Source organism: Rhincodon typus, chromosome 8, assembly GCF_021869965.1.
Source record: "Rhincodon typus isolate 14 chromosome 8, sRhiTyp1.1, whole genome shotgun sequence".
Classification (NCBI taxonomy): Eukaryota; Metazoa; Chordata; class Chondrichthyes; order Orectolobiformes; family Rhincodontidae; genus Rhincodon; species Rhincodon typus.
In genome coordinates this window covers 40,030,202-40,051,212 of record NC_063339.1, presented here as the reverse complement: position 1 = coordinate 40,051,212, position 21,011 = coordinate 40,030,202, and the positions used below count along the sequence as shown (strand labels likewise).

At 38.3% G+C, this 21,011-nt stretch overlaps 1 protein-coding gene across 1 annotated transcript in view; it reads left to right on the top strand.

Moving 5' to 3' along the window:
• The window catches only part of sos2 (son of sevenless homolog 2 (Drosophila)), an 82,414-nt gene that overhangs the window by 4,177 nt on the left and 57,226 nt on the right, over nt 1-21,011 (top strand). The window contains exons 2-3 of the mRNA XM_048600107.1: nt 9,288-9,395; nt 19,398-19,523. Coding sequence (XP_048456064.1) covers nt 9,288-9,395; nt 19,398-19,523 — 234 coding nt within the window. The remainder of the gene's footprint in view (nt 1-9,287; nt 9,396-19,397; nt 19,524-21,011) is intronic.

Genomic DNA, 21,011 nt, shown 5'->3' with positions numbered 1-21,011 from the left:
GCTCCTCTGATGCTGCTTGGCCTGCTGTGGTCATCCAGCTCTACACCTTGTTATCTCAGATTCTCCAGCATCTGCTGTTCCTACCTTCTCTGAAATAATTTCTAGCCTATCTGTCTCCACACAGCCATCAGTAAACTGAGAGGACAAGTCATCAATACTGCCAGAAACTGATGATATCAATAGCTTATTTGTTGATGGTAAGCATGAATTCTATCAACCCTTATCACAGTCTTGATCCAAATATATAGATGCAAAAAATGAATTCCAGAAGAGGGGTGTGAGCAGCTGCTGTTTATATCAAAGCATCATTTGATTAAGTACAACACCAAAGAGCCATCACATAATTTGTGATTCATGTGGTGGAAGGGGCAAATCGTCCAATTTCTGAAATGATCCTTAGAACAAAGGTAAGTTGTCAAGACATTAATCACACCAACTGCAGGATATTGATGTATGAGGCATTCGGGCGAAGTGTGTAGGCCAAAGTAAATTCTACTACTTCAACAATATCCTCACTCAACCACATTTAATTGCTTCAACTGCATCTTCCCTTCAAAGTTAGATTAGGCATTGGATTGTTTTTTAGTATTCAGTCCATTGATCATTTCTCCAGCAAAGAAGCTGCCTGTGTTAGTTGAAAAGCGGACATAGATGATAACTAGACTTGCACTAAATAAGACCAGGTACTATTTGTGCTGCATTAGTGGCTAAATAATGATCACCTTGAACCAGGAAAAGCACAGAAATTTCTTCAACAAAACCACTATTGCTGAGTATCTAACCATCAATATCATTGCAATCACTGTTGACACACAGCTGAACTAGACAATCCATGTCCACACTCAATACAAGAAGAGGACAGAGGCCAAGTACTTTAATGAGTGCACTTTTTAACTCATCAGAATCTTTCTAAACCTAACTGCAAAGTTCAATTAAGGAGAATAATCAGCATTCCACTAGATGGATGCAGTTGGAACAGTTGAGAAGCTTGACACCATCTCGACTTAGCTCCGTCACCACTTTCACTGACATTAGAACATGCTGTAGCAGTGCATCAAAGCTACTTTGATAGTACCACCTTTTCTGAGTCACCTGAGATTGTAGGTGCACTCTCATCACAAGGTCTGTGTGAGGGTTTCAGGAAAGGCCCACCACTTCACTATCGCCAGGTATAGATGACAAATATGATCTGGTCAATATCATACTGAGAACAAACTTTTAAAAGGTTCCCTTGTGTTAGAGAAAAGGAGAAACAACACATTTTGCTGTAAATGAGCACAGACTGATTTTGCTTTTAATCTGAGAGTTACAAATGGAACTGAACCCTGTACATAGAACATAGAACAGTACAGGCCCTTTGGCCGATGATGTTGTGCCAAACTTTTACCCTAAACCTAAGGTCTGTCTAACCTCCACCCCTACCTTATACTATCGTCCATATGCCTGTCTAATAGCTGCTTAAATGCCCCTAATGAGGCCAACTCCACTACCCTTTCCGGCAATGCATTCCATGTCCCGACCACTCTGAGTAAAGAACCTACCTCTGACGTCTCCCCTATATCTACCTCCACTCACTTTAAAACTATGCCCCCTTGTAATAGCTACCTCCACCCTAGGAAAAAGTCTCTGGCTGTCTACTCTAACTATGCCTCTGAACATTTTGTACACCTCTATCAAGTCACCTCTCATCCTTCGTTGTTCTAAAGAGAAAAGCCCTAGCTCTCTCAACCTTTCCTCGTAAGACCTTCCCTCCATTCCAGGCAACATCCTAATAAATCTCCTCTGCAGTCAACCATAATTTTCTCACTTCCAGCCTTATGATGGAGGGAAGATTACTAAAGAAGCTGCTGAGGTGGATAGACCTAGGAAACTATCCTGAAGAACTTCTGCGTTGTTGGTGGGCTTGGGATGACTGGTCTCCAAAGACTACAACTGTCTTCCTTTTGCATTAAATAGAAGCCCAGCCAGTGACGGGTTTTCTCCCTGATTCCTATTGACTTCAATTTTGCTAGAGTTCCTGGATCTGAGGGCAGTTGCTTTCGCTAATTCATCTGGAATTCATCTTTTTCACTTTTATTTCTCCTGTTTGGACCAAGGTTGTAATGTATCTGAAATTGAATGGTCCTGGAGGATTTTTTATAAATTATGTTCGCAAATTTTTTTTTTGCTGTTTTCATGAAGTATCTTGAAAGTCAGTTTTTATAATTTCATAATGCTATCCACCAAGTAATTCTAAATTTAAAGTTACTATTTTTTTATGCTGTACAACTAATGTGAACTGATACATGAGAAATGGCCAATATTTTCAAGGATTTTTTGATCTACGTGGCCCAGTTGGTTTTGGATACTTCACCTAACAGAATAAAATGTCAATACTACAACAGTAAAACAATTTATACCTCAGAAATAATTTTATAAAATAGGCCCAGAAATTGGTGGAAAAATTGCTTGAGCTTATGACTCTTACCACTTTTAGATCACAACAGGTATAGTGAATTGCAGGGGTGGGGAGGTGTTGCACAAACTCCAATTCGCTGTAGGTTGTTGAACAATTTGCAGCACTCCTGTACTGCTGGTTTTGCCAAACTTTTTTAAAAAAACGGTATGCACACTTGAAATGAGCCTTCCCAGTAAAGTTCATTGCATTTCCTTAAATTGCTGTATTTGCTGACTTTGTGTGAATTTTTATGTTGATGCCGATTGGGGCTGTTTACATTGCCAAGGGCCCTAATAATATGAATTACATAACTTTCTACTCAGGTTTGATGGTGCAGAAAAGTAATAGTTAAACTGTGGAACCCTCAATACTGTAGATAGCACTTCACTGCTAAATGCTTTTCTTTAAAAAATTTCTTGATATTCTTACGCACGTCTTGACATTCATGTATCTGTTGGTGACTGAGCGCAGTAATTTTTAAGATGAAAAGCCGTTTCATCAGTCAAAGATACAAATTATGAATGATTCAACAACAACTCTGGGTCATATCATGCCAGAGTAGTAGTAGGTGAAATAAATGGGTTTTGTTTTCATCCAGCTATCCTAACGAAAGCACTTTCATTGTTCCTGATGGTGATACTCATTCAATAATTCATGCCTTGAGAATGTCTGTACATTTCACATGCCTATCCTACCATTCATTCATAACCTCTTAAGGATTAATACTACAGTTCCCAAAAGCAGCTGGATTGTGAAGCTCTTTTATTTTTTGCTTGTTCTTTTTTCTTTATCATTTTTCTATCTTGCTTCACTCTTTCTTTTCTCTTCTCTTCCTGATTCTTTTTTATTGTCAGGTTTTATTTCATCGCTAAGATCTTGTTTTCCTTTTCATTTGTTCTGCTTTCTCTGTCCTTAAATTTCATTGGTTAAGGAGATCGGTAATTGGGCTTGATGCTCGTGAGATCACAGATATGATGTTGATGTGCTGTGTTATTCATCATACGGTCATATAGCATGGAAATAGACTCTTTGGTCCAACTTGGCCATGTGGACCAAGTTTCCCAAACCAAACTAGTCATTCTTTCCTGCATTTGACCCATATCCCTCTATACCTTTGCCAATCATGTACCTATCCAAATTTTTTTTAAATATTGTAATTTACTGCATCTACCACTTCCTCTGGAACTTCATTCCACACATGAACCACTCTCTGTGTGGAAAAAGTTGCCTCAGGTCCCTTTTAAATCTTTTTCTTCTCACCTTAAAAAATATACCCTCTAACTTTGAACTCCCCTACCTCGGGAAAAGACCTTTGCTATTCACCTTAGCTATGCCCTTGATGACCTTAAACCTCTATAAGGTCACCCTTTAACTTCCTATGCTCCACTGAAAAAGGTACCAGCATATCCAGCCTCTCCTTATAACACTCAACCTCTAGTCTCGGCAACATCCTTGTAAATCTTTTCTGAACCCTCTTCAATTCAGTAATATCCTTACAGAAGGTGGCCTTAACAATGGCCTGTACAACCGGAACATGATGTCCCAACTCCCATACTCAGTGATCTCAGCAATGAAGGCAAGCAAGCTTAACACCTTAACTACAACTACCTTGTCTACCTGTGTTGCAACTTTCAAAGAACTAGGTACCTGAACCCGTAGGTCTCTGGTTGACAGCACTACCCAAGGCCCAACCATTAACTGTACGAATCCTGCCCTTGTTTGTCTTACCAAAATGCAATACCTCTCATTTATCCAAATTAAACTATCTGCCAGTCCTCAGCCCATTGGCCCAATTGATCAAGATCCCTTTGTAATCTTAGTCAACCATGAAGAAGGTTATCTATATCGCCAATTTTGATGTCATCTACAACTTTCTAACCATGCCTCTGAAATTTTCAAAAGAATCGTTTAGATAAATGATAAACAACAGTGGACCCTTATCAATTATAATTTCCAACAATTTGTTGTGGAAAATGTAAAGTTCTCTGAAAGTTGAGGCAAAAGTGCGTGATGTTTATGCCAGTTGCTGCATGACATGTCTTGTCAGCAATGTTGGGGCCCTTAATCCCTTAATTCCATACCAAAAGAACTCTTAATAAACAACGATATGTAAAATGGTTCTGAGTATTTACATGCATTCACACACTGTTCCTATTTCCTTTTGTTTTATTTTCTTTTAATTCTTTTCATTGTCTAATATTTCTTTTCCTTTCCTATACATTTTTTTAAAAGGCTTTTATGATATTTACTTTTTATCTCCATGTTTCCATTGTCTGTTTTGAAGTTTGCTGCAGCTTTTTAAAACAAACAAACATTTGGCCTCAAAATTAGTTCCATCCTTCAAGTAACAACCTGAAAGTAATTTTAGTATTAGAGGATGGATAAATAAACTGAATGGGGGTGTACTTAAAGTCAAAATAACTCAGAAAAAACAACTACAGTCCTTTATTGTGCAATGTTCTTAATTGGTAGAATTCTGTATATATAGTCTGAGTGTAAGCTTTTATATTAGAAAATCACAAGTGGGGTTTGAATAGTCACTTTATGTTTACTATGTTGCCCAAGCGAATAACAGTGTGTGGCCTCAACAAGCATCTCTTCTGTTTGTTTAATGTAACTATCAGTTTTTGGAAGAAAAATGTTGTTACAGTTGAAACTATTGTGCTTTGAAATTGATTCTATTACATTCTCTGTAGAACAACATTTTAGTGTATTTAAATTATGTTTCTAGAAAGTAATCCTCTATGGATCGGAGTTATTGAATTAAATTCTAGCGTGAGGTAGCATAAATAGATTCTTCTGATGCAGCAAACTGGAAATGCTGAGGTTTTTTTTAATCAAACAAATGTTGATTTGGGTAAGATGCTTTCCACGTTTGTTTGCTTTCCTGTAGTAGGTGAGTGCATGATTTACCATTGCAAAGTATATTTGACAATTTTTGTAACATAGCTCTTGCTTTACACATTAAAATCAAGCAACAGTTGACGTCAGCCAATCGTCATAAGTGACAGTAGATTCCCAGTTTCTGTAAGGTACTTGTAGCTTACAACAATGCTTTGTTTTTAAATCGCACTATTTATGCCTCGTGTCATACTATTTGAATAGAGTAGTATTTCTGACCTGAAATGGTTTGGGATATTTTTAATTTACCTTAAGTTGAGATTTATTTTTTGTGTGTTATATTCTCACTTTTAATAGGTAATAGTAGCAGATTAGTATAGTAGAACTCGGAGTACAATTTATAATTTGTTATGGTCCAAATGCAACCAAAATGTGACTGGTTCATGTGTTACTTTTCAACTAAATTTCTTGCATTGTACAGTGTATTGCATGACTGACGTGAGGGGGGAAATATGACACGTATTGAGTACATATGACTTATAACATTTTCCTATCTATCTTAAAAAATACACTTAAAATGTAATTTATCTTACATTTTCTTCTCTATAACCTTATTTGTACATTTTTGAAAAATGAATCAAGGCCATCAGAACAAGGTCAAATCAACCCTATCTAGGTTCACCCCATCCAAATGCAACATGTCCATTTTTTTGTCTCTTCAACCATGCAACTTATTGATTGAGACCAAGAAAAAGTTGGAGCCAATTCAGAAAAAAAAATCACTTCCAATAAACCAAGCAGTCAATCTAAACTCTGGGAGACTGCAACAGCTCATTTCTCATCATTGCCCCCACCTAACTAATAATTCGCCTTCTATAACTGGAAGTGGATGTCTTGTTCCAGAGGCGCGCTCAGTCTCTCTTTGAACAACTGTGGAGCTCAAACCAACAATATTTCCAGTTAGTCTGTTTAAAATCACCCTCATTTTTGATGTTGAATGTTTGGTTCTTACTGGAACTGTCATTAATGCCAGCCCTTCCAAAGATACACACTGAATCAGGCTGGTTGTTTTCCATGGTTAACTTTGGCAGCCAGAGGCAAAAGAGTCATAATTGCTATACCCCTCTGAACTTAATACAAACATATGTTTTTCAGATAGATGTAGAAAAGGTCTTAGCTCAGGGTTGACTTAAATTGAAGTTATTTTTCCCTGCCGTAATTACTTCTGATGTTCTACCTCAGGTTATTGCAGTACACTCTGAGCTACTGTAGTTTAACAGGAGTAAATTAAAACTAAAACTGTAACTATATATATATATCTTCCACATACACAGATTTTTAACAAGAAGTGAGAACTTCCCAGTCCTAATTCTGTCTCGTTGTCAAGTGACCAAGGTTTTTGTGGTGCAGTTCCCATGGTGCATTTCTCCACACATGCTTTGTCCACAGCAACTGGAAATCCCCAAGAACCAAAGCCAAGATAAGGTTTCTAATTCTAATTCTCTGAGTAAAGGCAAAGTCATCTGCGGTGTTGTTGGGAGAGTGTGCCACTCATCTTATAAAACATTGTAAATTTAAACAATTTTATAAAATCATGATGTGTTGTAGCACTGAATCAGACCATTCAACTAATTAAATCTGGTCTCAAAATGTTGTCCTTATAGTCCACCAAAGGATTTTATTCTTTGCTGTTCTCGCCACCTTGTGCCCTATTCTTGCTCCCCATTCCAATTAATACCATTCTGCAAATCCTCCCTACTGTTTTAACACCCTCTCTACAAACTGTGGAATATTGACTGACTTCAAAAGTACAACACTGGTCCTTCTCTAAGATATGCTGTAATCATTATCTTATCTGTTATCATTTATTTTGCATTTGTTTATGTTTAATTTCAAAAACTAATCAATGGATTTCAATGAAATGTGGTACTTTGCGTATGGCCCAAGGAAGAAGATACGGTCAGGAAGATATGGATCCAGGGTTTAAAAAAAACTGGTTAACATTGGGAGATAGGACATATTAACATTTTTTAACAACATTGTGGAGTTGTTTTACCTATATAATGTTGCGGATTGTCTCAGCCTCAGTTGCTGTGTTGCAGTTTCTCACGGCTCCTAAAATGTGAGTAGAGTTTGTAGGGTACGTTGTTGGATGTATTTTGGCCCAAGATGGAAGCTCTTAATAAAAAGCTTTCTTTTCAGTTTTGTGGCTAAAGAGAATCAACCATGCAGGGAAAATCTTTAAGGGAGAATTGTAAAATTGTAATAATGTTGAGCTAGCACAGTGTGTGTGTCTACTCAGTCTCTACTGAGTGCTGTCTTCACTAGTTGCAGCTGGGCAATACTGTAATTTGCAAATACTACTGAAATAAAACCAAGAACTGCAGATACTGGAGATGTGAAGCAAAAACAGAAGCTCTTAGTGAACCTCGGCAGTCTGGCAGCATCTGTGGGGAGAAAGCAGAGTTAACACTTCGAGTCCAGTGACACTTCATCAGGACTACTGTGTTTTGCCAGCAGTTTCTGTTTTCGTTGTAAATATTACTTATTGGGATTGTCAATGAAGCTGCTGAATTCAGACTTTTGTATTTGAACATGGAGACTGATTTGAAGTTTCCACCAAATTACAGATATTAATTTAAAGTAGATCCAGCTTCTGGAAAGCCATCTTGTAGTTAAACTAAAAAAAAATGCAATTTCATTATAATCAGATAAAAGGTTTGCCTTCATTTGGCACTTTTTGTGACCACTGTACATGTCAAAGTGCTTTACAGTCACCTGAAGCACTTGTGAAGTGTAGTCCCTGTGTATATTTTTAATCAATCTCTGCAGCAGGTGGGACCTGAACAATGCAGGAAGTGCAACAGTCAGTATTGTATCCAGCAAAATCCCAGAAACATTAATGTGGTAATGACCAGCTAATCTCAATCTGTTGTGGTGACATTTAGCTATGAAGCTAAAGTTAACTCTTCAGTTCTTATTAGAAATGGAGACATGAGATCTTTTAATTCCATTGGAAGGGTTAGATGGGCTCTAAGTTTAATAACTTACCTGAAAGTTGGCACTCTTGTTAGTGTAGCGCTCTCGCTACTGCAGTGGAATGTCTGCCTAGATTTTTTTGTGCTGAAGGATAGCTTTGTTTCTTTCAGTATTTGTAGTGTCCCCATAGCAGCCATGGCAGTTTGCCAATACGAATGTAGTGATTGGACAGAAATGAAGTGAAAATGTTTAGAATTTGCTTTGTACAATATACACTTCTTATGACATTAGAAAAATGTGGTTACAATCAAGATCAGGTGTGGCCAGTCTTTCAGACTTGTCAAAAGAAGCCATTTTCTTGGAAGAAGAATTGCAAGTGTTTTGGGATATTTGTATGTTGAAGCTCTGGTCTTAGAAATGCATTGCTGTTGTTTATAAATACAGCCAGACTTAAATGTAGAATTGCTGACAAAATTAAGGAAATCGTGCAACCCTTGGAAAAGAGAAGGTTAAGTGCTCGAAGTCATGAGGGATCTGGACAGAATAGTTAAAGATGAAAGACGGGATGCTCAGATTTAGGGTTATTAACAAAAGAAACAAAGATAATGTGAGGAAAAACATTTCTACAGATAGTGTGGCTAGAATCTGGCTTGCCCTACATGAGTGTGGAGGAAACAGAATCAATCATGACTTTCAAAAGGGAATTGTATAATCATTTTAAGAGGACACAACTTCCCGAGAAAGGACTGGGCAGAGGGACTCTTTGAGTTGCTCTTGTAGAAAGTAAGGACTGAAACCATTGTATGGGCTGCACTTCAGTCAACATCAGTGTTTTCGATGCACTTTTGTTTGGCATTGCTTCAGCTTTGGATCCATTGTGAAGAGATTTCTGATTAACTCCAACAATTGAAGCACTCGTGGTACCTGTTATGGGCCATCCAAAGAATTGACTTTTTTGATGACCACCTCTAAGAGCAGGGAACAGGCCAATAGCATTTTTTATATCCTGGAAATTATATTTTATTAACAGGTATATTCCAAAGAAGGTTTCCCTACTGTCCAGAATAAGTCCATTGAAACAGTGCATCACATCTTTTTGGATTTAAACAGAAAATGTTGGAAATATTCAGCAGACCAGGTAACAAATTTGGGGAGAGAAACTGTTAATATTTTAAATTGGTGGTGTTTGTTAGAACTGGAACATATTATACATTCAATAAGATTTGAGCAAGTACAAAAGAAGAAGTGGTGTTAAAGAAGAAAAGGGAAGGTCTGAAAGCATGAAAGACGGGAAGGATTAACTTACCAACTGAATTATTGTTGGCACAATTTTCAGAAAAAAATGAGAATCATAAGTACTATCTGAAATTGTTGCTCTCGACGAGATGTTGCGTGCAGTAGTTTGTAAAGTGTCTAGTCCAAAGATGCTTTCTCAAGATTAATCAGCACAATGTAGGAGGCAGAGTTTAGAGTGGGATTGGCCTAAAGAATTAAAATGGTAAGCAATCAGGATGTCTAAGGTGTTCAGTAAAGCTATTACCGAATATTCCTTTGCTGTCCCCATTTTAGAGGAGAAAGCATCATGTGAAATTAAAAGTCGAGGTGAATCAAACAGTTGTTGCATTGAACGTTTGAGACCCTGCATGGTCAAAATGGGGACGGCGGAAAAGCATTTGTTGCAATTCTCTTCACCCAGCCTTTTATTTCCTTGCTCTGTGCTTGTTTAAAAACTGATACATCTGCAATTCCTACTGTCTCTCCTTGGATGCTGCGTGGCTTGTTGCTGTCTTCTTTATGTTTCAAGCATCTGCAGTATTTTGTATTTACTAAAGGTTTTAGATTTGGGTCAATAGATCTGAAACACCATAATCTATTACGAACAAAGGCATACTTTAAAAGTCTTTATCTTACTCAGTTGGAAAGGTATCACATTTGACTCACCATTTGAACTTGCTGGTTTTCTGGTACCATTGACTTTCAAACAGGTTAGGTGGTGCTCACAAAAAAAATGCTACAAATATTTAACAGCTCTGTGTGGGCAGGCTCAACAGGCTGTGTGACTATTCTTGCTTCTATTTTTCAGTTTTTCTGAAATCTCTAGCTTCTTGCATGCCCATTCCCTTTGGTTCCACTATTGGCAGGCTTACTTTCAGGAGGCTGTCTTAAAGCTATTGTGCCACCCCACCCCATTGGTCAAAATAGCCTTTGAAGAAAAACCATTTTTGAGGAAAAACTGCCTAGCTGAATTTTATTGAGGGTTACTTTTTGATTTTTGGGGCTACTTTCTGTCTTTTGGGGGCTTCCTGTCAGACATGAGCATGCAAGTTTTCAAATCCATTTCAAGATTAATTTGGAAGTATTGGTTCATGTACCAAGACGTGGGTCCACAATAAAATTGATCATGATCAACGGTTAAGTAATATAGTCAGTTAGTACTGGTGTGCTTGTCCACAGTTCCTGGCAGTATCGGTTAATAGGGTAGTTAAGGAGGTATGTGGGACACTTGCCTTTATCAGTTGTGGAATAGATTATAAAAGCAGGGAGGTTATGTGGAAGCTGTGCAAGACTTTGGGTAGATCACAAGTGTGGTAATGTGTAGTTATGGTACACCACATAATAAGACGGATGTGATTGCACTGGAGGGAACGTAGAGGTGATTCACTGTGATGTTGCCTTGTTTACTTCAAATAAGTGGAGCAGCAGGAAAATCTTAAAATTTAGTCCAATAGTCATGAACAAAATGACTAATTTTTTTTTACAAAAAAAGTCACTTTTTTGTCAGGGAAACCTGATAGAGGTCTATAAATTATTGAGGGGCATGGAGAAGTTGGATCGAAAGCAGCTGCTCCTCTTAGTTGAAGTGTCAATAAAAAGAGGGAATAATTTTAAGGGAAAGATAGGAAGTTTGGCAGGGTTTGAGGCTTTCTTTTCTCATCTAGAAAGTGGTGGGCATTGGGAATGCACTGCCTGGAAAGGTAGGAGAGGTGGGAAACCTCACAACCTTTAAAAATACTCAGATTAGCACTTGAATATAATATTCAGGACTATGAGCTAAGTGCTGCAAAGTGTAATTATTGTTGATTCAGGGTAGTTTTCGTAAGTACAGGCTCGATGGGCCGAAGTGTCTCTTCTGTACTGTTTGATTCTGTGATTGTCACGTGGGGTTGGGGGAGCAGAGCTTTGTGGCTGACGATAATTTCATCTTCTGTAACCTATAGAACCCAGGCAACAAACTGAGAGAATGTCAGTTCACAGTGGAATGAAAATGACAAGCAACAAACAATCAAGACTTGGGGAGGGATGACGAAAGGCAATTTATATTAAGATGCAGATGTATTGCTGCCATTCAGACACCTAGTTGCGAAAGTGCTAAGGTCCAATACTGAGGCACCTTTTATTTCAATGTTTTACATTTTTGTCCTTGTCTTTTGATTTTTCAAGGATTATTTGTAAAGGTTAGATGGTGAATTTATCTGTCACTGCATTTTGAAGCGTACCCCATTCCCCCATCCTTTAACATCCTGCTCCTTGTCTAAGTCTTTGCTCTCTCTCTCTCTCTTTCTTTTTCCTTCTTGCAGTTCCTTCAGCTTAAGCACCCCGGTTTTGAATCTTGAACACAGCGACAAATATTGCCCATTCAACCTCTTGAGCCTTGTCTACTATTCATTGGGACAGTTTTCTAATTCCAACACATCAATTAATACCTTTGGCTGGTATAGAACAATCTTTGGCCAAAACGTAACATTTTAATTAGGTGAAACTATATTTATCTTTATCTCACTGGACTTTGTATACTGCATTCAGTTTGGTCACCAAGCCACAAGAGAGAAATTCTAGCTGCAAGAAAAAAAGCATACTGTCAATTGCAAGAGCAGAATATAATTAACAGAAAAAATGCAGGTTATGTGGGGAAGAATTTATTGCTGTTATGTGTAGTGTCTGCAGCTGCTCTAATTTTCAGATTGCTTTTTGACCCCTGCTGCATAGCCATGTCTCCCTTTCTCTCTCCCTGCCGGATTCGCAGTTTTGTCCTTGCCCTCCTTTCGCTTTATATGGAATGTGCAACACGGAAGAAAGGCTACTGAGCTCACATGTATTGTTTTGTTAATCTATTCAAGGTTATTTTTGTTTAGTCTGTAACAAAAACAGAATGTTCTGAAGAAGGGTCACTGGGCCTGAAACATTAACACTGATTTCTCTCCACAGATGCTGCTAGGCCTGTTGAGCTTTACCAGCAATTTCTGTTTTTGTTTCTGATTTCCAGCATCTGCAGATCTTTCAGTTTTTGTTTTGTTTATTCTTTGTTGTTAATCCTAGTGTATATATTTGCCTACATTCTTGGGATTGAGCAACCACTTTGTGATTAATAGAGTGCCCGTACAAGTGTTTCTGCTCTAATTTGTGTTTTGTTAACGTGACATGATTGATGAATAGTGGATGCTGTTTGGATAACAATTTCCCTATAACCGTATTTTTTATAGTGCGAAGTCACAAAAGAACGCAACTGTCATTTTATAGGACAACCACCTGTATATCTGTTGACTGGTTCTTACAAGTGCTTAATTTCAGACCATGATAAATTTAATGGCCCTGTTATGCTACTATAAAAATTTCCCAGCAATACAGATCCCTTTGTTAAGATCAGGTCATACCAGATTTGCATTCCTCTAGTGATTTTTCTAGAGATTGGGAAGCAGTCATAGCTGGTCTCCTGGCATGCACATTTTTACTAAAGGGAAATCCAAAGTACTTTACAGTCTGCAATCATTTTTTAATATGCTTCTTTTGAGCAAGATTATGGTTCTTCTGAAGACTTATTATGTAGCAGTATTGATAGTATAACTCACCAACAGCAAACTAAGAAATAAGATGCACTTATTATCCTGATGTTTCATTCATCCTGTTGTGATTGAAATAAATATAGGCCATGCAGTTAAAATTGAAATAGAAGCTTAAATTCTACATTAAAGTACAGAATTTTTATCCTAATGAAAAATATTTTCGTAATAGAAAATTAGATTTCTGGGGCTAGGTTGTTCAGGAGCTAACTTTTACAGTATTCTTTGTAAACGGTGATATTACAGTGTAAAAGCGCAAGTTTTCATCACTTCAGTGAGATTTAAAAGATTGGCATTTGTGGGAATTTCAACATGTATCCTGAGGGAGGAGCAAGGAATCACTGATAGCAACTCTGGTTTCGGGGTTTACCTGAATATATATGAACACCAGAGGTTGGTGTCACTTTTACAGGGTAACAATGATGCACGTTGACATTGACTGTCATTACAATCGCAAAATCTAGCTGTCATTTCCATATTATCCACTGCCCACTCCTGTGACCCCTTCAGCTTTAGCACTTAATAAATTACCTGCTATACTTTGCTTCTTTGATTGTTGACATTGCTAATTGCTCTTGTTGGATCTAATCCTATTTTCCTCAAACTGTCATCATTGCATTTTCTTCCCTTTTTGTTTTAAAACGTTTATCTGTCGTTCTGACGTCTCTCACCTCCAACCTCTCCTTTTGAAATTCTTCATAACACAATCGCATTCCATGCCTTTCATCAATCTCTATACACTATTTTATTTGCATTTCTTATACGTCTAACAGTGAGACTGCCATTACGAAGACATGAATTTTTATGGTACTTTTCATAATCTCACAGTGCCTGTAGAACTTTACCTTTGAAGTGTAGACATTATTGCAATGTCATCACGATAATCATGTAGGAAGTGCAACAGCCAAATATGTGCACAGCAAGCTGCCATAAAGACCAATACAATCACTATTTTTTTGAAATAATAAGTATTAACCAAGAGGTCAGGGATGACTTCCTGCCTTGCTTTTAAATAGTGCCAAGATATATTTTACATCCTGAAGGGTAGGCATGGCATCTATTTACTATCTCATCAGAAAGATGGCATCTCTAACAGCGCAGTGCTCCCTTGGTACTTTTATGCTCAAGTCCTAGATTAGGACTAGAACCCACAACTTCCAATGCTGACAGGAGCCACAGTTGACTTTGTGATAAAAGTGCTTTATCTCTCCTCAACAACTTCAATGACCTTTCTTGCTGATACTGGCTGTTTATGGTACATACCTGTACCAGTGTACCAGGACATTGCTTACAAGAAACATTTCTTTTTTATCCTCATGCAGGATGCTTTCAGTTTGCCGTAATGTTCCATTTCATCTGCCTGATGCCTGTGAATGTTATTGAGAAGCAAAGGGGACGTTTCCATATATAAACCAGTGAGACTTTGTTTTATCTCACCACCAATGTCCTTGACTCATTGACTTAGAATTATCTGAAATGGTGTCATATTCAAGGTACCAAGTTTAATAGCTCCAATTTAGCTCATCTTCTCGTTGGCAATTGCATTGAAATTTGAGTACGATGTTCAAATAAATACAATCACAGAGTTAACAAGGTGTAGAGCTGGATGAACACAGCAGGCCAAGCAGCATCAGAAGAGCAGGAAGGCTGACGTTTCAGGCCTAGACCCTTCTTCAGAAATGGGGGAGGGGAAGGAGGTTCTGAAATAAATAGGGAGAGAGGGGGAGGCGGATAGAAGATGGATAGAGGAGAAGATAGGTGGAGAGGAGACAGACAGGTCAAAGAGGCGGGGATGGAGCCAGTAAAGGTGAGTGTAGGTGGGGAGGTAGGGAGGAGATTGGTCAGCCCAGGGAGGACGGACAGGTCAAGGGGGCGGGATGAGATTAGTAGGTAGGAGATGGGCGTGGGGCTTGAGGTGGGAGGAAGGACAGGTTAGGGAGGCAGGACGAGCTGGGCTGGTTTTGGGATGTGGTAGGGGGAGGGGAGATTTTGAAGCTTCTGAAGTCCACATTGATAACATTGGGCTGCAGGGTTCCCAAGCGGAATATGAGTTGCTGTTCCTGCAACCTTTGGGTGGCATCGTTGTGGCAGTGCAGGAGGCCCAGGATGGACATGTCGTCTGAGGAATGGGAGCGGGAAGTTGAAATGGTTCGTGACTGGGAGGTGCAGTTGTTTAGTGCGAACCGAGCGTAGGTGTTCTGCAAAGCGGTCACACAGAGTTGTTCAGTTTATTATGCAAATAAGGTACAGAATGACTCAGTGGTTAGCACGGCTGCCGCACGGCGCCTGGGACCTGGGTTTGATTCCAGCCTTGGGCGACTGTGTGGAGTTTGCAAGGGGCAGCACAGTGGCTCAGTGGTTAGCATGGCTGCCTCACAGTGCCAGGGACCTGGGTTTGATTCCAGCCTTGGGCGACGGTCTGTGTGGAGTTTGCACATTCTCCCCATGTCTGCATGGATTTCCTCTGGGTGCTCTGGTTTCCTCCCACAGTCCAAAGATATGCAAGGTAGGTGGATTGGCCATGCTAAATTGCCTGTAGTGTTCAGGGATGTGTAGAGTAGGTGGGTTATAGGGGGATGGGTCTGGGTGGGATGCTCTGAGGGTCGGTGTGGACTTATTGGGCCGAAGGGCCTGTTTCCACCTGTAGGGGTTCTATGATCTATGACGATATATCTTAGGTCTCGGGGAAATAAAAACATTGTTGGAAAATCTCCAGCAATATGGACTGATTCCTGATGTGCCTAATATTCTAAGCATAAATTTGCAGCATCTTAAGAACTGGCATAGAATAAAGAAATTTGCATGAGCTGCAATTTTGCATGAGATGGTAGTCTGTGACAATGAGTAGTGATCTGTTTTAGTAGACATTTGGTTGAAATGTTGTAAGAGATCAAGTAAACTTATCAAAATACAACTCTGTGATTAATTCCTGCCCCCTAATTTCCTTAATGTTTTCCACGGTGTGCTGTTGTTGCACACTGTTTTAGGAAACTCAGGTCATTGCTGTTGATTTATTTTTGTTTAGTAACCTGCTCATAATTATAGATGACCTGCATGACTGCTTGCTCAGGGTAATTCTGACTCTGTGGAAGCTAGACATTGTTTTAATCCGGAGTTATTCTCAATCAGTGATTTGAGATACTCTATCTCCAGTATCATCTGTCTGTGTTTTTGTTTTACTCCGTTACTTTAAATTTCCAAACTCACCACCTCAATCATTTTTTGGCTTACTTTACAACCTCCATTTTACACAGACTTTAACAAGTCCAGGATGCTGCCATTCACCCTGCATTATGTTTCTCTCACCATATGGGTGAGGGAAAAGTGAGCCAACTATATTTTCTTTAAAGTGTTATTTCCCTTTATAACGTGGTTATCTCGTGAGTAAAAGAGGAAAAACTTTGTCAGGTATGTCTTTCTCTTCAGCAATACTCAAGTTCTGTGTTTCTTTCTTGTACACCTCAGTGCCACCTAAGTACCTAACCAAGTAACAGGATACATAATCTCCAGATATATAATAAATATATTCTTCCTTCTACCATGTCTAAGAGAAGTAGATTCAATAAAGTGCTTCATACCCCTAGCCATAAACTAAAGAGAGCTATTTACACACATATTTGCAATTACTCATTGCTTTTCCATCCCCTGTTGTAAGTATCAGGTTGCAAACTTATTTAAATGCTTCCAATTACATCTTCAAGTGCTGTATGCTATTGGTTTTGGGCCAATTGAAAATGGTTATATTTTCCCTAATATTACTGTTGTGGGGGTGTGGTGGTATTGGGTGTGCAAGATGTTCCTCTAATTTCCACTTGCTGCTGTGTATGTATAATAACAATTGCTGATAGTTACGGCTGTGTTAGTAATTTATGAGTTCTGTTCCTGTGGTGCAGGATCCTGCTTTGTAAAAGTGTGTTAATCATCCTTAAAGAACAAGGAAAAGTTTAATTGAAGGGGATGCAGTGACTTTGTGGTACTGTGACTGGCTGAATAATGTAGAACCCAAGGGTGATGTTTTGGGGACAACGCAGTGTGGAGCTGGAGGAACACAGCAGGCCAGGCAGCATCAGAGGAGCAGGAAAGCTGACATTTCGGGTTGGGACCCTTCTTCAGATTTCTGAAGAAGGGTCCCGACCTGAAACATCCTGAGGTCCCTGGTATCTCAGGTGCCAGTCTTCAACCAACTTGATTCCATGTGATATTAAGTAATGGCTGAATACAGTGGATTCTGCAAAAGGTAATGGATCCTGACAGTATTCTGGCAATAGTACTAAAGGCACGCTGTAGGACCATCAGTGCACCTTAGCCAAGCTGTTCCAATACGGTTATAAGATCAGCATTATAGTCATTAGGTCAAAACTCCTGGAACTCTCTTCCAAACAGTGATGATGATTTCCCTAGACCCTAAAGACTGCAATGGGTCAAGAAAACAGCTCATGACTACCTTCTCCAGTGCACTTAGGAATGGGCAATAAATGCTGGCCTAACTAGCGATGCACACATCCCATGAAAATAAAATAAAATTCTGTTAAGATAATTTCCTAATGTCAGTTTAAAAATATACTTAATGCTTTCTATTCACCAATATGCCTTAATTTTGTTGCATCACACAAAATTGCTGTTTTGGGTCTCCACGATAAAGCCACCCTGTCCCTGATGAAATAAAGCTGCCTGTTTTCTGCATTGGCTTTGTACATAATACTAGGATCTTCAATTTTGAACTGATCTTAGAGTCACTCTAGATCAGTTGGACCTGGCAAAATATGTATCTGCCTGTTCTAATAACTGTTTAAAATTAAGATCACTGCAATTGTCCTTGGAATTCCAATATGAACTTCTCCTGAAATTGTAATACACATCCACTTAGGCTCAGAATTACAGGATTATTAATATTTCAGGGAGGTATTTGGCTCATCATCTCTGCACTGGCTTTCCAGAATGATTCACTTGGTGCAAATCTCCCACATTTGCCCCATGACCCTCCATCTTGCACCTTTTTAAGTCTAATTCTCTTTTGAATGCCTCTGTTGAACCTGCCTCCATCACACTCTCAAGAGTGCATTCTAGATCTTAAACAACAGTAGAAAACAACATTTTCTCACAATCAGTTTTTCTTCTTTCTCCAATTATCTTAAGTCCATGCCCCTTTATTCTTTCCATGAACAGAAAACTTTCCTCCTATCTTCTATGTCCAGACCATACATCATTTTGAATACCTCTATCAAAACTCCTCTGTCTTTTTTCCCAAGGTGGCTCCCCATCACCCAATAAATAAAATTTAAAATTGCCATCTGTGTCAATAAATCACATCTAGCCTTCAGTTCTGATCTTGCAATCTCCCTTAGCCTTTGATATCAGCCTCCTGTGGCATTTAAGGACACCAGGGCTGTTGCTCTGACATGAGTATTTATCAAGAGCACTGAACAAATCCTTAACCATTTATCTTCATACTTGGCTATTATATCCAGTCTCTGTTGAAAAGTTATGACTAAATTTGATCATTGCCATGTCTCATATAAACTAATTTGTTTATTGAATTAGCTAATCTCTGAACTTCCCATCAGAAAATACATACGGTATTGAGGAATTCATCCTTCTTTGTTAAATCCAGCTTCGGGAAGAAATGGGCAGTACTTTCGTGACCTAATAATGTTATAACCTCAAAATCATAATTAGTAGCAGATAAGTTAGTTAATTGAATGAAGTTATGGTATTGAGGTTTATGGAAAGTGTTTGGTCCTGTGTTTTAGATCTCATTTGTTGTGATCTAAGATTCTATGTTTCCAAGTTAGCTTCCTTTACATGTGGACAAGTAAAGGGAAAGGTCAGTTAAAAGCTTTTCCGCTCTGTCTTTTGCTTTGTAGCTTACAAATTCTGCTTTTTTTTTCCTGAAGTGTATCATTTTTGTTTTATTTGCAAATTGTCTGCTTTGAACTTGTCGATTTTTGACATTTATTTTGTTTACCTGAGGAGCTTCAGTGAACGTAGTGCTGACAGATGCTCTCTGACATAGATTGTTTCCTTTAGTTCGTTTGTTTTGAGCTTAAAATTTGGGCTAATATGGGGAAACTATACTTGGCAGTGTTTCCCTTCTTGGGGGACAGACTTAACGATATCCCACTAGCGTGAGAAATATGGAATTTGCTATGATGAAAGCAAGTTGGAAATTCTGGGTTTTACCCATAGGTAAACAAGTGGCTAGGGTTCCAAAGATGTGAGCCAACGGAGGTTGATAATTAAAATCTTTATTCAAAATATATGTTTTCCTGAGAAGGTATTTACAGTCTTATTTCTTGATGCAGGTTCAAAGGCAGGTACATCCAACCCTCTCAGCAAAAGAAGATGCCCTCTTTTACATAGAAGAGTTGATTCTTCAGTTATTAAATATGCTCTGTGTTGCACAACCGCGGACTGTTCAAGATGTAGAGGTAAGAATGATGGTGTCTTATATTTTTACATATTAGAAATGAATTGCATCATAATATTATTTCTGCACAATTTTGAGTTTATGTTCATGATTGATTTAACTTGATTAACTTGTCAAAATAAAAGGGCAAATTGGTTTTTGCTAGGTTATAAAATTAATGTGCACAACAAAATAATTGCCCTTATTATAATGAAACATGCACACTGGCTAGATTGATTTTAAGTTCTGGTCAAATGTGATTTCCCATGTGAAATGTATTCTTTCTCAAGTGGCTTTTATGCTTGTAGTGTTTCAATAACAAACTGTTAACTTGGTGAGAATATTGGAGGTCACTTAGCTCAATTGGCTGGACAGCTGGTTTATGATGCAGAGTGACCCTCATCAGCTGAGTTTACTATGAAGGTCCTGTCTTCTCACTCTTACCCCTTGCCTGAGGTATGGTGACCCTCAGGTTAAACTCACCACCAGTCATCTGGTGGTAGCCCTATGATTCTTTGGGACCATGGCGACTTTACCTTTTTATTTATGAAGAGCACTGGAACAAATGATTCCAACCTAACATTTCAGTAGAAAACTGTTTGATTATTGTTCCTAGTCTTTGCTAAAGAGTGATGCCCAGATGTGATCCACTGCAATGTCTTGTATAAACCAACTGAATTATTTTAGTTGTTAAATTGTGGACCCCCTATTAGAAAACTTAATAACTGACAAAGAATGAATCAAGTGCAGTGTGGGAATGGATGATGATGCTTGTCATCTGTCCTTATAATAAGTGGATTGCAACATTTGATCTTGATTGAAACTAGATCTGCCCACCTTGCACCTCCAGAAACGAAGTACTCAAGTACTGTGCTAATTGATCCTCATATCTGATTCTTTACATCTGTTAGAGGCTAATAGTATACTTACTCTGTCAAACTAAATTCTCAGTGGACTGCATTGTGTTAGTCTGAACTGAAGTGCATTCTCCAGTTTCACTTTGGTACAAGATGTTGAGGCAAATTTCATTCTAGTTTAGTTTAAAGTAAGTGTAATATGAATTCCAATGGTAGATACCTTAAGATACAACTAAACTGAACTAATTTAAGAGTCTGAAAATATATTTTCTTTCAATTTTTAAATCTAAAAATTTCTAACATACTTTAAAAAAATTAGTTTGTTTGATTAAAAACGTTTAGAAGCTTCCAATTTATATTACCTTCGAAAATTTGTTTATTTAATAATTTATTTTCTTCTGCACAGAATCTCATTGAAGAGGCAAAAAAAGCAGTATTTTAAGAATTGTTGAAATAATTTTGTTCTTTTTTAGGAGATGAGATTAAAATTTGTGGAGGAATATATAATTATAAAGTTATAAAGTCATAAAGCATGGAAACAGATCCTTCGGTCCACCCAGTCCACGCTGACCAGTTCCCAACCTAAACTACTCCCACTTACCTGCATTTGGTCCATATTCCTCCAAACCTTTCCTATTCGCTTAAATGTTGTA